The following is a 16132-nucleotide window of genomic DNA, read 5'->3' on the forward strand; positions in this document are numbered from 1 at the left end:
AAAGGAGGAATAAAATCTCATTAAAAGGAGGAATAAAATCTCATTAAAAGGAGGAATAAAATCTCATTAAAAGGAGGAATAAAATCTCATTAAAAGGAGGAATAAAATCTCATTAAAAGGAGGAATAAAATCTCATTAAAAGGAGGAATAAAATCTCATTAAAAGGAGGAATAAAATCTCATTAAAAGGAGGAATAAAATCTCATTAAAAGAAGGAATAAAATCTCATTAAAAGAAGGAATAAAATCTCATTAAAAGAAGGAATAAAATCTCATTAAAAGAAGGAATAAAATCTCATTAAAAGAAGGAATAAAATCTCATTAAAAGAAGGAATAAAATCTCATTAAAAGAAGGAATAAAATCTCATTAAAAGAAGGAATAAAATCTCATTAAAAGAAGGAATAAAATCTCATTAAAAGAAGGAATAAAATCTCATTAAAAGAAGGAATAAAATCTCATTAAAAGAAGGAATAAAATCTCATTAAAAGAAGGAATAAAATCTCATTAAAAGAAGGAATAAAATCTCATTAAAAGAAGGAATAAAATCTCATTAAAAGAAGGAATAAAATCTCATTAAAAGGAATAAAATCTCAGGGAAATCATAAAATCACAGAAAAATTATCAAATCACGGACAATAATCACACAAAAATAAAGAATCACGAGGTTGGAAGAGACCTTTGAAGATCATCGAGTCCAACCATTCCCATCCTAAGCTAAACCAGATCCCTAAGTACCCCATCAACCGTTTTTTTGAACATATCCAGGGATGGTGACTCAACCCCCTCCCTGGGCAGCCTGTGCCAGCCCTGACAACTCTGACAGTAAAAATTTTTTTTCTAATATCCAATCTGTCCCTGCCCTGGCCCAGCTTGAGCCCATTGCCCCTTGTTTTGTCTCCTGGCCCCTGGCTGAAGAGACCATCGCCCACCTCTCTGCCCCCTCCCTTCAGGCAGTTGTAGGTGGGGAGAAGGTCTCCCCTCAGCCTCCTCTTCTCCAGGCTGAACACCCCCAGCTCCCTCAGCTCCTCCTCAGAGGATTTGCCCTCCAGCCCCTTCCCCAGCCTGGTTGCCCTTCTCTGGACTCGCTCCAGGACCTCACTGTCCTTCTGATAGGGAGGAGTACTCAAGGTGCAGCCTCACCAATGTCGAGTACAGGGGCACAATCCCCTCCCCAGACCTACTGGCCCCACTGTTTTTGATACAAGCCAAGATGCCATTGGCCTTCTTGGCTGCCCAGGCACACTGCTGGCTCATATTCAGCCTGGTGTCAACCAACAGCCCCAGGTCCTTCGCTGCCTGACAGCTCTCCAGCCAGTCTCCCCCAGCCTGTAGCACTGCAGGGGGTTGTTCTGTCCCATGTGCAGCACTCTACACTTGGCCTTGTTAAACTTCATCCAGTTGGTCTCACCCCATCAGTCCAGTCCGTTCAGATCCCTCTGAAGAGCCTCCCTCCCCTCAGGCAGGTCAACACTTCCTCCCAGCTTAGTGTCATCTGCAAACTTACTGAGGGAGCATCCAATCCCTTCATCCAGGTCATGGATAAAGACCAGACCCAGGACTGAGCCCTGGGGGTGCCACGTGTGACCGGCCTCAGCTGGATTTGGTTCCACTCACCACCACTCTTTGGGCCCGGCCATCCAGCCAGTTTTTAACCAAGCTGAGGGTCCCCTGTCCAGGCCAGTTGCAGCCAGTTTCTCAGTCAGAATGCTGTGAGAAACCATGTCAAAGGCTTTACTGCAGTCCATGTAGACCACATCCACAGCCTTCCCCTTGTCCATTAGGCAAGTCACCTTGTCATAGAAGATGATCAGGTCAGTTTGACAGGACCTACCTTTTGTAACCCCATGTTGACTGGGCCTGATCCCCTGGCCATCACACATGCTGCATGACAGCTCCCAAGATGACCCTCTCCATGATCTTCCCTGGGACTGAGGTCAGGCTGACAGTCCTGTAGTTCCTCAGATCCTCCTTCTGGCCATTCTTATATATGTGTGTCACAACTGCCAGCCTCCAGTCGAGTGCAACGTCCCAGTCTGCCAGGATTGCTGGTAGATGATGGATAGAGGTTTGGCAAGCACATCTGACAGCTCTCTCCGCACCCTCGGGTGAATCCCATCAGGTCCCATTGACTTGTTAGTGTCTAACTGGCCAAGTAGGTCGCTAATCATTTCCTCCTTAACCATGGGAATTATGCTAATCTTCCCCTCTCTGTCAGCCAGATCCTGAGGATGAGTACTCAGGGAATAACCACCTTTACTATTACAGACTGAGGTAAAGAAGAAATTAAGGACCTCAGCCTTGTCCTTATCCCTTGTCACTAATGTTTCCTCAGCATCCAACAAGGGCTGGAGATTCTCCTTGATCCTCCTCCTACTGTTAATGTACCTAGAGAAGGACTTTTTATTGTCTTTTACAGAACTGGCCAGTTTGAGTTCCAGTTCAGCTTTAGCCCTTCTGACTTTCTCCCTACATGGTCTCACTAAATTCCTATAGTCAGCCCAAGACACCTGCCCCTTCTTCCAAAGGTCATATTTTTCCCTCAGCCAAGCTGGCTTCCTTCCTCACCGACTCCTCTTCCCACAGCCTGGGACAGCCTGTTCTTGTGCCACCAAGATTTCCTTCTTGAGGAACAACCAACCCTCTTGGTCTCCTCTGCCCTCAAGGGCTGCCTCCCATGGAATCTTATTGAGCAGCTTCCTGAACAGACCCAAGTCAGCCCTACGGAAATCTAAGGTGCTTGTTCTGGTGTTTCCCTTTCTTACTTCTCCCAGTACTAAGAATTCTACCAACTCATGATCACTGTGCCCCAGGCATCCTCCAACCTTCACATCCCCCACTACATCTTCTCTGTTTACAAACAGCAAGTCCAGCAGGGCACCTTCCCTGGTGGGTTCACTCACCAGCTGGGTCAGGCAGTTGTCTTCCAAACACTCCAGGACTCTGCTAGGCTGCTTCCTCCCTGCTGTACTGCACCTCCAGGAGACAGACAGTAAATTGAAGTCCCCAATAAGGACGAGGGCTGGTGATCGTGAGACTTCTCCCAGTTGTTTGAAAAACAACTCATCAGCTTCCTCCTCCTGATCAGGAGGTCTATAGTAGACTCCCATCACTATATCTCCCTGATTTCCTTTTCCTCTGATCTTTACCAGAGACACTCAACCCTTTCATCACCATACTCCAGCTCCAGGCAGCCAAAACATTCCCTGACATACAGGGCTACCCCACCTCCTCTCCTACCCAGCCTGTCACACCTGTAGAGTTTATAACCAGCAATTGCAGTGCTCCAATCATGTGAATTGTCCCACCACGTTTCAGTGATGGCAATCACATCATACTCTCCCTTAGTAACAAGGACTTCTAATTCCTCCTGTTCATTGCCCATGCTGCGTGCATTGGTGTAGATGCACTTCAGCTGGTCTGTCTCAGGGAAGCCTTGTTTCCCAGGTGACAGCTGATTAAGTTACCTAGCCCATTGGTAGTAGTTACATTTCTACTCTGAATTATCACACTACCCCCCGGTTCCTCAATAACTTGACTACCACAACCAGGCTTTTTTCCATCTAGCCTGGCCCTGTCCCCCTCCCCCTTCTTATCTAGTTTAAAGCTCTATTAATGAGCCCCACTAGCTTCTTTGACAGTATCCTTCTGCCCCTTGGGGATAAGTTCTCCCTATCCCTGGAAAGCAAGGCTGATGAGTCTTCAGCTAGCCCACTGTCAAAGAACCCAAAGTTCTGTTTCTCACACCATGCTCTGAGCCAGGTATTAACTTCCTGGCTCTTCTCCTTCCATCCCTCCCCATTCCCTGTAGTAGGAATGATGGAGGAAAACACTACCTGTGCTCCAGATCCTCGTACCATGCATCCCAGGGCCCTTAAATCTTTCTTAAAGGTCCTCAGCTTTCTTTTATGTATTTCATTACTGCCAATTTGGAAAATTAAAAGCGGGTAATAGTCCATGTGCCTGACCAAGGTTGGGAGTCTCTTTGTTAAGTCCCTAACTGAAGCTCCCTTAAGGCAGCAGACTGCCCTGTGTAGAGGGTCCAGCCTACAGATCGGGCCCTCAGTCCCCTCCAAAAGGGAATCACCTAAAACAATGACCCATCTTTTTGTTTTAACAGAGCCTGTTTTGATAGTATGCTTAGGGGGTCTTGTCCTAGGGAACACCACCTCAGGAGTCACTTCCCTATCAGCTGTCTCATTATCTGGCTGGTCCCCTTCTAGTAGGGCCTTGTACCTATTGCTCAGAGGACCCTGAGGAGGAAGGACAGGCATGGGAGGCACTCTCCTACTACCCTTGCCACGTACCTGCTTCCATTCATCCCCTCCCTTAAGACTGTCTGGCCTGGGGGAGGGTACAGGGTCCGTCCGGTCCCAGGCACTGTCAGCTGGCATCTCACATGTCTGTGGCTGGGAGGACAGAACCTGGCTCCTCCCACCTATCTCCATTTCAGCCTCCCTGCTGCTCATGAGCCTGTCTAGCTTATCTTTGAGCACATCTACCTCCTCTTGTAGGCACGCTGCCCTGCTGAGGAGACCCCTAACCAGCCCACACAGCCATGACCAGAGCTGCCTCCTGCTGCGAGCACGTTGTGGCACCCCCCGCACCCCAAGCCCCGCACTGCCACGCGCTGCTGCGGGTGTCTGAACCACACTGGAAGGTGTTGGGGTCGTGGCCCTACGCCAGGTAGACACCATCTCGCAATATCGCACCAAAGATTAAGGAGCCTCACCTGTCCGGTGCCCGTACCCCTCTGCTCCCCTGCCCGGCGGGGGGGCTGCGCTCCGCTGCGGTGGGGGGGTGCAGCCGCTGGGCTCCTTCGTCCGTTTTAAGGCTGGAGACGGGGTCAGGTGACGCCAGGGGGTGGGTGAGCCCTGTCCAGCTGATGGGTGGTCGCCGCGGGGCGAAGGAGCCGCACACGGGGTGCCCGGGTGTGGGGACCCTCCCTGCACAGCCCGACCTGCCGCAAGTCCGGATAATACAGGGGCCTCCATCGTGGAGCTGAGAGCACTGTACACATTGGGAGATCACAGTGACACTCACATTAGCGATTCATTTGTGTAGAATACATCCTTAACACAGTCAGCTGACCAATTACCTGCCCAGGAAGATGCAGTGCAGTTCAGGGTATGTAACAGCCTTTCTGGCAGCACCACACATTAGTGCATCACATGAATTCTCCCATGCTCTAACTAAATATGGAAGGACTTCGATCAGCAGCAGCTAAATATATTTAAGGAAAAGACGACACCCTGTGCTGACTCCTGTGTCACTGCCAGTGATGCTCCCGAGACACAGCACCTTCATGTGTGAAGCTGTGACAGCTGCATCAATGCCAGGGATACCTGGGCACCAAAGCAGGGTGCCCACCCTCTCCTTTCTCTCCCCCCACAGTATGCTCCCAAGAAATAGGCAGGAGGCTTTCTCTCCAGGCCAAACCTTTGCTTCCACACACTGACAGGAGGCTGATGGGTTTTGTTTGTACTAAAGCCCACATTTCTTTAATCAAACAAGCAAAGAAACCATCCCAAAAGCTTGATTCCAAAGCCAGTTTGCTGACAGGGTGGCTCAGTACAAGCCCATGAAGATGTTTGGCTCACCTCTCCCTCTCAGAAATTAGGGCTTGAGAATTTCTTCCTAAACCCTCAATTGATGAAAGGTAACATTGTGGGCTCCTTGACATCATCTTGGTCTGACTGCCTGCTTCAAACTGCCTGTGTGGGAAATGGAGAGAAGTCCCACACATGGCACTGGGCTGATGTGGCCAGGCCACCAGCTGTCCCAGAAAGCACGATCTTAGACTCAGAGTAGAATATTAATGGGAGGGGTAAGGAAAACTAATTTCTCCTCACTTTGTCATTTGCTGGAGGACAGGAGTCGTTTTGCATTGACACACTATTTCTGGAGTCAGACTGCCAGTGACCTGAGAAGTGCTGATGCAAAGGTAACTGATCTTGGGGAAAACATGGGTCCATAACAAGTATGAGGGAGCATCTCTAAGAGAAGATTAAAATAGATGCAGCTGATGAGTTTCACTAGAGCTGATGGATCTCTGATGGTTCTCTGACCTTAAACAGCTTGGGCATGAAAGAGCACATGTGTCTGAGCACAGAAGCATCAGACCTGTAAGAGGCACTAACACATGGAGAGAGTATTTCTGACCTGCATAAAGAAGTTCTTTGCAGAGATTTCTTGCCAACAGTGCTGGATCCAGCTTTCCTAAGTACTTACTGACCATGTGCTCAGGCCACAGAAGCATAGTCTTGATCAAGAAGGAAGGAATCAAATGCTTTAATCAGCTGTGGGAGCATTTCCTGGTTACAGCTTTAGCTGTCTTCAAGCAGCTAGGTCATGGTGCATGTTGCTGCTGTTCCTAGGGTCAGGATAGTGGCTGCAGAGGCCAGAGGTGTGAAAAGAAGAACACAGGGATGCAAGGAACTTGCTTGAGAGCAACTGTAACAACTGCAGCTGCATTCCAGAAGGAGAATCCACACTGCTCCTGTGAACCCATTGTTCATCCATTTATCTCATGCCCATTGCCTTAGTACCTCAATGCCTGTCTTGCTAGGTAAAAGTGGCTTAGGAAAGAGATCTGTTTTCTGAACCTCTGCTTTGCTCAGTCAGGGCAGCAGGGCAATCATAATATATCCCAGAAAATAAATCAGAAATCCTGTCTGAGCTAATGAAGAACTGAAATTTACATTTTAATGAAAGCAAATGCAATCCTGAACTGCATCCACAAGCATGTTACTGGCAGAGTTGGAGATGAGATCATCCCACTCCAGTTAACATTTGACAGGGCACAATTCAAAACAGACATGGTTAGGCTGACAGTGGTCCAAAAGAGGACCACAAAGATGATCAATGTACTGTAGAATCTGACCTGTGAGGAAAGATTGAATGACTTAGGTCCTCTCTCTTATGGAGAGATTTCTCAGACAGATTTTCTAGGACTTAAAGGGTGCTATGAAGAGGTCAGAGATTCTTCCCTCACAAAATTCACATGGAGAAGAGAAGGGCTAATGAGTGCAAGTTGCACTGGAAGAGGCTTCATCTTGATGTAAGAAAGAAATTCTTACTGTGAGAACATACACTAGAACACCTCCCCAAGGAAATATGTGGAGTCTCCAGCACTGGAGGTTTCTACAATGTGAATGGACAGGATGCTAGATAATCTCATCCAGGCTCCCTTTCCCATGAAAGGCTGGGCCAGGTAATCTTTTGAAGTCTCTCTCAACCTGGGTTGTTTTATAATTCTCTAATTTTGTAGGGTTTTTTTAATAAAGAGATGCAATGTCTATTTAACTTCTGTTTATATCATCAAAAGAATCAGGCTTGAAAATGAATCTGATCTACTTCCATACAAAAATCTTTATGTTTCTACTGTAGGTGAATACTTCATCATTCAGTACTGTGGTGTTACCTCATCATCTTCTCTCACTACAAGCTGGTTGGTTGTTCTTTTTAATATTGAAATCTTAACACAGATTTCTATCCTTTCTGCTTCATTCTCCAACATCTCAGACATATCCAGAAAACTTCTTCCCATCAACTTGTCAGTCTTTCCACCCTACTCATCTTCTGCATAACCAGAGCTCCAGTGTGCTGGAAAAAATATCCATTATATCATCCTCATCTTATTCAAAACACTGCTCAGATGTCATCCTCTCAGGTTTGCTGGGGTGGTAGGAGGAGAATAATCAGCCAGCTCTGACGCACTTTGAAGAACTGCTTATCCTTACATCCCATCCTATCTAATGCTCTGTGAAACGATACATTCCCTTAATTGCAGGTTTTCTGTCACTAACTTTTCAGGAAGGCACTTGAAACCCAGACTTAAAAAGGGTGTCATCAACTTTACAACCATGCAACTTCCAACATTCCATACCAGAAGGAACCACTTTGATTTCCATTAATTAAAGCAAAATCACAAGTGTACCAAGCACTAAGAATAGAGGGTCAGGACTTGGGGAGAGAAAAGCCAGCTATTCATACAAGAAACATCCCCAACAACTCCCCCAGTTTTCACCAGCAGCACTAACCTGGCCAGCACTGTGAACTTTAGCTTGCATCTCTCGTCCCTACAACAAACATGCTGAACTGCTCTTCATTTCAGAAGACAAATTCAAGTCCACCAATTAGTTCTGATCATTAGCATCTTTCTTCCAGAGGTCAGTTCCTGTTTCCCACTTATTTTTTCAATGCACCAGCATGGCATTCTCTATTAGGGATGTCACAGCAGATCTCTCAAACACATTTCCTTACCCAGTGACACATTGTTCCAGCCAGGATGGTAAAATCCAGCCTGCAGGAAATTAAAAATAATTCCTCACTTTTATCTGACCTAATTCTTATTGATTTACATATGTGAAGTATGTACTTACCATTGTCACAGTCTTGTACTCTGCTGCATCTTGGCAGAAGGGCAGGGATGAGAAGTTTTGCTCCGGTACATTAGAGAATTGGCATTTCTTCTTGGCTTGTGCTGCCATTCCTGGAACTTCTCATTTTACACAGAGGGCAGCAGAAACGCTGCTGCAGCAGAGGCTGGGTATTCCCTGTCAGACAGTTAATCTGGGTCCACAGGGTGCACTGATGCCTCCAGCATGCCTGAGAGCATGGCTGACAAACAGCATTTGCCAGCTGCAAATCTCATAGGGAACCTTTTTGAATAAAGTAATCTGATGTATGAGATAATACAACTGAGTTTTGTAACTCTGTTTAACTGGAAATACTCATCTGTGTTACATGTGAGCTTTTCAATGTACATAGATACGTCTCTGCACACCTGAGTGCTTCATTTCTGACAGCTTCACTATTAACCTTGAAACTATTGGGGAGTCTTATCCCATTAACCACATCATTGGTACTAATCTGTTCCAGTGTGACAAAGTTTCTAAAAGATTATCCAAATAGTCTCATATCAAGCATTAATACATCTCTATATATTTATATGTCTTTTACAAGCCTTTTATGAGCATAAAGCTTGTGTGGAAGAATGCATATAAAACAGTAACACCTGAAAAGAGCACTAAAGGGAAACAAGCTGAAAGGCTAAAAAAATTGTGCTGTTTTTTACTTCAGAAGGGAGTAAGTTTCCAGAAAGAACATCTCTTATCTAGTTATAGAGAAAAAGTGAGGAACTCTGTTAATTAAGGTCTCCATTAGATGTTTCAGGTTGCAGTTTGAAACACATCTGTTGCAAAAGATTTCATATACCCAGGATATTTTAAAATAAAACTAAGTAGATTGAAATGTTGTGGAACTTACCTGATTGTTAAATCATGCTTTGTACCAAGGGAAAATAATGTTGTACCTGTTGTATTAGACATTCAAAATTTCCTGATTGTGAGGAAGTGTATTTGTCAGGCTGACATCTGCATGAGACAAATTGGTGGGAAACACAATAAGAACAGAATCTGAAAACTCAAGCCATGGCTCACAATGCATTTGACTTCAAGACAATCACCAGGAACATGGGTAAGAATGACCTAGTCAACACAGTATGATTAGGTTTTTGACAAGTATATGCATAGTCCCAGATGACATGGGCAAAAGTTGTGCTGACTAGAAAAGATAGTTACATTGTGGATTAGGTCACAGGACATGGACCAGAGTCCCACAGAGAGGTGAGTGAGGACAACTTTTTCCTTTGGTCTGTATGAATTTTCCAGGAATTTCACTTATTCTTTTGGAGGACATGCTCCTACATTCCAGCACTGTTGCTTTGTTCTGGTAAGTAAAGGAAAGGGCCTTTGTTATTTCATATGGCCTTTGTTCATTATAGAAAATCCATGGATGAGGCAACGAGTTAGAATAGCTAAGGTTATGAGCCAGAGCAGCTGCCATGTCCTGACATGCCTGTCACCACCAGCCAACACACACAGGTGTTGGTAGGTTCCCCTTGGGGCCAGTACCTGGCACAGGGGCCACCCCATGGAGAGCCCAGAGCCCACGTGCTGCTGTTCCAGTGCCAGGGTCAGCTCTGCTCCCTGTGAGGGAAGAGGCTGCTCTGCACAGGCAGTGGCAGATGCAGCCACTGTGCATGGCTCTGGGCAGAGCCTGTACCTGGAAGGCAAAGCACTCCATGAGTGGATGGAAACCTGCAAGATCCAGGATTAGCTGGGATCTCCTCTTGCCAGGGCACGGCAGCTTGTGCTATTCCTGGTGGTACTGGCTCTGAGCTGCTGTTTGTTTTGAATTTGGCAAGGCATTGATATGAAGTGCATGGGACAGAGAGCACAGGGAGGAGGAAACACCCCACAGGATGGCTTTGTAAGGCTCTGTTGGATCTGAAAGGAAGCAGGTGGCCTGTCAGTGCCTCTTGAGCCCAGAAGTGAGGAGCAACTCTAGATGAGGGACACGATGCTGGCACATCATGGCAAGAGGAGGAGCTGAATGACTGGGACCAATGGCAGACCTGAGACATGGTCAACTGCTTTGCTAGAGCCCCATCAGACAGAGGCAGGAATGAGTATGGTGGCATGAATGTATGGGAGCTGGGTTATGGTCACCCTGCAATCTGGAGCTGAGCAGGAGTTCGATAAGCAGCTTCTGTATGGGGACAGTTGAAACTCAAAGATGGTTTGTCCTTCCAGTAGATTTGACTGAGATTTATACAAGAACCTGACAACTCAAGCTCAGAAATACTCTCCCCTACTACCCTTGGAGTTTCCAAAAGCGAGCTGATGCACTCAGCATCATCTTACCTCTTTGGGAAGCCTGCAGCACTCCTGTGATTTCTTGTGAACCTGAAGGTTAAGATGGAACTGATGAGTTGCACTCCTGCTGTCCCTGGCCCACAACTTTTCATGAATTTTACAAAATGCTGTCCTTTTGGTGAAATATTATAATGTCATTACAATACAAAACCACACCTCTCAAAGGTTACCTGCCTCCAAGGTGTGACCACTCCCCATTGAGCATGTGCTCTGAATTTTGTTAATCTGTACCTTTAAACACGAGGTGAGAGAATTTTACACCAATCACAATAAAGGTTTTAATGACTAGAGTCCCTCAGGCTCCACCTTAGAGATAAGACGTGACATAAGAAATAGACCAAAATCCAAGATGTGTTAGAGAAGACACCCTTGTGCATCACCTGAGACCAGCCAACGGTTGAGCCTCTCTTCCTCCTCCATCAGGATGCCTTTGGTCATGCCAAGTATCTCCTGGGAAACAGAAATCTCTATAGAGTTACTGTGCATGTTTAAAGTGCTAGTAATTAAGTACTTACTAATAATTTTGCAGTGAGTTTATCACCTGTAATCCAAAGAATCTGTGTATCTGTATCTTAAATAAAAATACACTCTTGTTTTAGCCAGCTGTGTTAGTTCCCATTGAACATTACCAAACCCCTTTAAGGTGGCTGTGGCAGAACAGGGAATGCAATTAGGCTGAAGGTTATTTCATTAATTGTGACTGAATGCAATAGTTCAGTTCATGGAACACAACCAGACTTATAACAGAGTGGGCATATCACCACCCTCAACACAACACCTCTGGGTCTTCTGGGAGCTTTAAAACAGTAACACTGCTAGACATAACCCTCTCTTCCTGTCAGTCACTTATCCATGTTCTTTGCCACGCTGAAAGTTTGTAACTCTGGGTTTTCTTTATTTTTTCCACAGGTCACAAACCAGAGAACTTTGCTATGGAATGCATTATGTTTTGCACCAGAGTGACATGCAACTGGTCCACAACTACCAGCTCCAGGAAATGGAGAAATTCATAGAATAAAACTTAGTTTTAGAAGTAAAATACAAAGACACTGTCACTGGCACATAAAGTCTCCAAGCACCAAACGAGAGGGGCTGTGGAAGTACTCTCATCAAGATCAATATACAGTTGCTGTGTTCATACATTCTAACTGGGAATCTCCTGGTGGCAAGTGTCAAGAGACAAGATGCTGGGCTAGGAAGATCTTGATCCAGATATTCTTATGTTCATTTTCATAACAGGAACAACCACAAGGACTCAGATGCGACGGGAGATGTTTCCCAGGGTCAGAGAGAGGAATTCTGGAGACATTTCCACTTCCACAATTCAAACTGTACTAAAACACTCTGATGCATTTCAACGACCACAGAGCTTTGGGGAGAAGCAGTTATACCATAAGTCTGGCAGAAAATGAGGCAGCTACTTGATCTGACTCTTGGTGGCAACTGGCCCTAAGCAGCCCTGCTTGTGCATAGAGGTTGGACCAGAAGACCTCCAGAGGTCCCTTCCAACCTCAGCCATTCTGTCATTCTGTAATTCTGTGATCTTCATCTCAGGATCTATTTTCAGCATGCCTGAACCCCCTGTTCTCCATAGGGAATATCAGTACTCCAGTCCTTTGCCCAAGCCACATTGCAATGCAGGAGAGTCTGTATCCAGAAATGGCTTTCGATCTGCCTCTTCTTTCAGCTGTGCTGGCCTTTGCTTCCAGTGCTGATGGAGTCCAGCCCTGCAGAGATGGATGGAAACAAGAATGGCAGAAAAATGATGGCTGGCAGGAACCAATTAATTTCTCTTTGTGCTTCAAAGATCATTTCATTTGTTATATATTTTCCATAATAGAGGCTGATGCATGGTTAGCTACCCTTTTCCTAGGTACAGATATGGTCAGTGCTTTCCCTGTACTAAATCAAATCATACAAGTGTGGAAACAGGAACAGGCACTGGTAGCTACATTTCAGTGTAGTAACAGTGCCAACTCCTCTTAAACATTTAATGGAGTTTAACTCCTTCAGTTAACAGAACTGAAAGTCTGAAGGAAACTTTGCTCAAAGGAATGCATCAGTTTCAAGAGACAAATGTCTGACACTTTAAATTTCTTTCAGTAGGTTTGGAAAAAAAAAAACCCACCACTAAAATCTTCACTAGATCAGGTCACTCAGAGCCCCATCAAGCCTGACCTTGAATATCTCCAGGGATGGGGCTTCCACCACCTCTCTGGGCACCCTGTGCCAGGGATCCACCACCCTCAGAGTGAAGAACTTTTTCCTAATATCCTCATCATATTGCTACATGCCCTCAGGAATGGTTCTTCCCCAGCTTTCTTATAGGCACTTCTCAGGTATTGGAAGGCCTCTATAAGGTCTCCCCAGAGCTTTCTCTTCTCCAGGCTGAACAAGCCCGGCTCTCAGCCAGTCTTCATAGAGGAGGTTCTTCAGCCCTCCGGTCATCTTTGTGGCCTCCTTGGGACTGTCTTTCTTGCACTGGGGACCCCAGAGATGGATGCAGTAGTCTAGGTGATGTCTCACAAGAGCAGAGTTGAGGAGCTGTGGTGGTTTGACCCTAACTGGAGGCCAGATGCCCACCAAAGTCACTCTATCACTTCCCTTTTCAGCTGGACAGGGGAAAAATTACATATTGAGATGCTTAGGAATCAAGATAAAGACAGGGAGAGATCGTTCCACATGGCCTCCAGCCAGGGTCAACCCACCACAGAACAAAAAAATCCAGCAAAGGGTCTTGAACACAGTCATATGTCCTCCTATGAATCTAAACTCAGTATTTCCAGCATGTCAGAAGATACACAAAAGAATGTTATTTTATATTTATATCTACATACAGAGATGCAATAAAACTTAACCCTTAGTTTGGTTCAAGGTGACTATTATACCTGAGACATTGTGCTATATTATGTTACATCTTGAAGATGTTAAGCAGAGTAATATTTAATAATCTGATTAATATAAGTAGTGAAGACAACAGTAAAATCTATACCTCATATCCAAAGTCTGTAAGTGGAGAGCTCTTTAAGGGGACAGCTGTCATCACACTTATAGAGGCCTCTAAAAGAGCTTAAGGTATGCACCCAAATGTCACAGTCCCAGTGAATGATTGTCCCTGCTCCTTTAGCTCAGATTCATGGAGCATCTATGGCCTATAGTTACTAGCAGTTACCCTCATCCCTCTAGTCAGCATTAGTTGAATTGCCTCCTTTGGAATCTTCTCATATTATTTATAGGAGATTCATTCACATAGCTAGTGAGAGACCAAAAATTTCTAATTATATCTAGTAACATCACTTTCCAGTCTTCAGTTCGTTCAGTTTGCCAGACAATGCTTTGCCAAAAACAAGGTTTGCCAAAAATGCTTTGCCCAAAGACAGGGGAGGCATCTGCAGCATGTGCTGACCAGGTTCTATAAAAGAGTCCTTGAATCTGGGCTGTCCTGTCTCTAGAGAAAGCTTCATGGTAAGTGCATGTCTGTGCCTGACACAGACAGACAGCGTCCCTGCAGCCCCTGTGTCCCACTCCTGGTGTGCATATCTGTGTCTGCAAGGATTTAATGAGCATGCTAGCATGTTCAGTTTGTGACCTGCCTGGGGAATTCTGTGCAGCAGTAACGAGGGATCTGCCATTTCTGCTTTACAGCACTGATCATCTTCCAGCCTGCGAGGCATCTCCTCAGAGCATAAGAGGTAAGAGCCTAATTTAATCACACATCAGGGACAGGGAAATAGATGTCAGATTTCTATGGAATAGATTTCTTTAGCATTGTGTGGGCAATTGTATGCCATATTTTCTTGGGCCCTGCTGGGTTTTGGTCAGTACAGCATGCTGTAGGCTGCTCATGGCAAGCAAGGTTTTTAAAGAGGCTGTGTTTGGAACTACTAGCCATTGATACCATGCCAGGAAATGCTTCTTGGGGATTCCTCATCTTGAATTATTCATCAGTGAAGTAAATTATCTTTTGTGACAAGAACCCCAGATGGATAGAGCCAGAATAAAACTACTGCAAAATCCTAAGAGGTCTGTAACAAGTTATATGTAGTACTGCATGTTATACTGGCCAAAACAATTTATGAAAATACTTCTCAGTTGATACTGCAGGATTATAACCTGCATATGGGCCTCACACTAGGAAACCCTGTAAAAATGCAAAAATAATCTAACCAACTAAACAAAAAAAGGGGAGATGTTCTGCTCCTATTATGTGAAACAAAACTGAGTAAAATGGAGGGGGCTGCATGCAATTAGGAGTTGTTTGAAATGGTAACATTTGCTTGATTTACTTAGGTAACTAAATTTTGTGACATATCATCTAAATAAATTGCCTGTTTGTCTAAATTCCTAGAAACTCGGGTGCTTTCTGTCACTGGACATGTGGTATTTCCTTGGAAATCCAGCACCACATTTACATACCCAGCTTTGATTTGTAAATACCTGAACTAAGATTTCTAACTTTGCATATAATTATTTTCACAAACAATTAGCATACAAAAAATAGCTGGTGATTCAGTATTTTAACTTACCATATTACCTGAGATGTAATACTTCCCAGAGTTAACTCACTCGCAACAGATTTCTGCAGCTGTCAAGGAAAAATCAGTGCTGTTGATTTGAGGTGGCAGCCACACTAAAATTCAAGCACAAGATCAATTAGGCAGTTAAATATAACTTGTCGTTTTTGGACAATGGAATATGAAAAACTGGAAAGAGTCTTGTTTCATCCAGACAGAACAGGTCTCAGGTTTCCAGTATGATGACTGTCATAGATCATTGAGATTGTTCTGCTGTCTGCATCCAGGATAACGTCTAATTTAGCCCTGGGTATATCTCTCTCTCTTTAAACCCAGAAACATTTTTTTTTTCATCTCTAAGACACCTAAAGGATAAAACTTGCTAAGTGAAGAGTCCTTGTTAGCAGACAAGGAGACTTAATAGCACAGCTAATATTTCCAGACTGTAGGAGTTGGAGTACACAGCAGTGGTTGTACACATCTAACCCATACTTTATAATCAGAATCTATGCTATAAAATTGAGGAGGCTGGAGTTCAAGCTTTCTTTAGCCTGAGGAGGTTAATTTGCCCACTTCAGCTTTATATGACTGCCCTTACCACAAGGCTGGAAGGCATTCTTCCTCACATCACTGACCTTTCTGCTGGAGGAGGTGTGCCACTGTACAACCAAGAAGAAAACATTCATCAGTACGTCAGGAGGACAAGCAGGATCTGCACTTGGTGTTACTGGTCCTAAAACTCCCTATGGAGAGACAGAGAGAGAAAACTCTATGTCAGAGCCTGATGTTACAATGCTGGGCTGCTTAAACAGTTTGTGATGAGAAGCAAACAACCCCAGTGAGTGATTCACAGGACCAGCAAAAGGCAACACGCACTAGTTAGTCCTCAGAACACCTTCTG

At 44.9% G+C, this 16132-nt stretch overlaps 1 protein-coding gene across 15 annotated transcripts in view; it reads right to left on the minus strand.

Moving 5' to 3' along the window:
• LOC311199294 (uncharacterized protein) overlaps positions 1 to 16132 on the minus strand; it is a 62478-nt gene that overhangs the window by 24180 nt on the left and 22166 nt on the right. For 6 of the 15 annotated variants that reach the window (XR_014617745.1, XR_014617746.1, XR_014617747.1 and 3 more), the window contains exons 7-15: positions 15867 to 15974; positions 15244 to 15347; positions 11098 to 12444; positions 10706 to 10747; positions 8381 to 9373; positions 8039 to 8301; positions 4729 to 5006; positions 2900 to 2961; positions 1831 to 2044 (exon numbers count right to left, since the gene is read on the minus strand). Coding sequence is in view for 7 of the 15 variants with exons in the window: in XM_084273361.1 (XP_084129487.1) it covers positions 1994 to 2044; positions 2900 to 2972; positions 4729 to 5006; positions 8039 to 8068 (432 nt within the window). In the remaining 8 variants the exon portion in view is untranslated. Of the gene's footprint in view, positions 1 to 1830; positions 2045 to 2899; positions 2973 to 4728; positions 5007 to 8038; positions 8302 to 8380; positions 9374 to 10705; positions 10748 to 10976; positions 12445 to 15243; positions 15348 to 15866; positions 15975 to 16132 lie in introns of those variants that run through there. The other 9 variants (XM_084273365.1, XM_084273364.1, XM_084273363.1 and 6 more) reach the window with 7 other exon arrangements.

The sequence above is a fragment of the Gallinula chloropus genome (genome assembly GCF_964237585.1).
Source record: "Gallinula chloropus genome assembly, chromosome: 20".
In the NCBI taxonomy this organism is placed as follows: Eukaryota; Metazoa; Chordata; class Aves; order Gruiformes; family Rallidae; genus Gallinula; species Gallinula chloropus.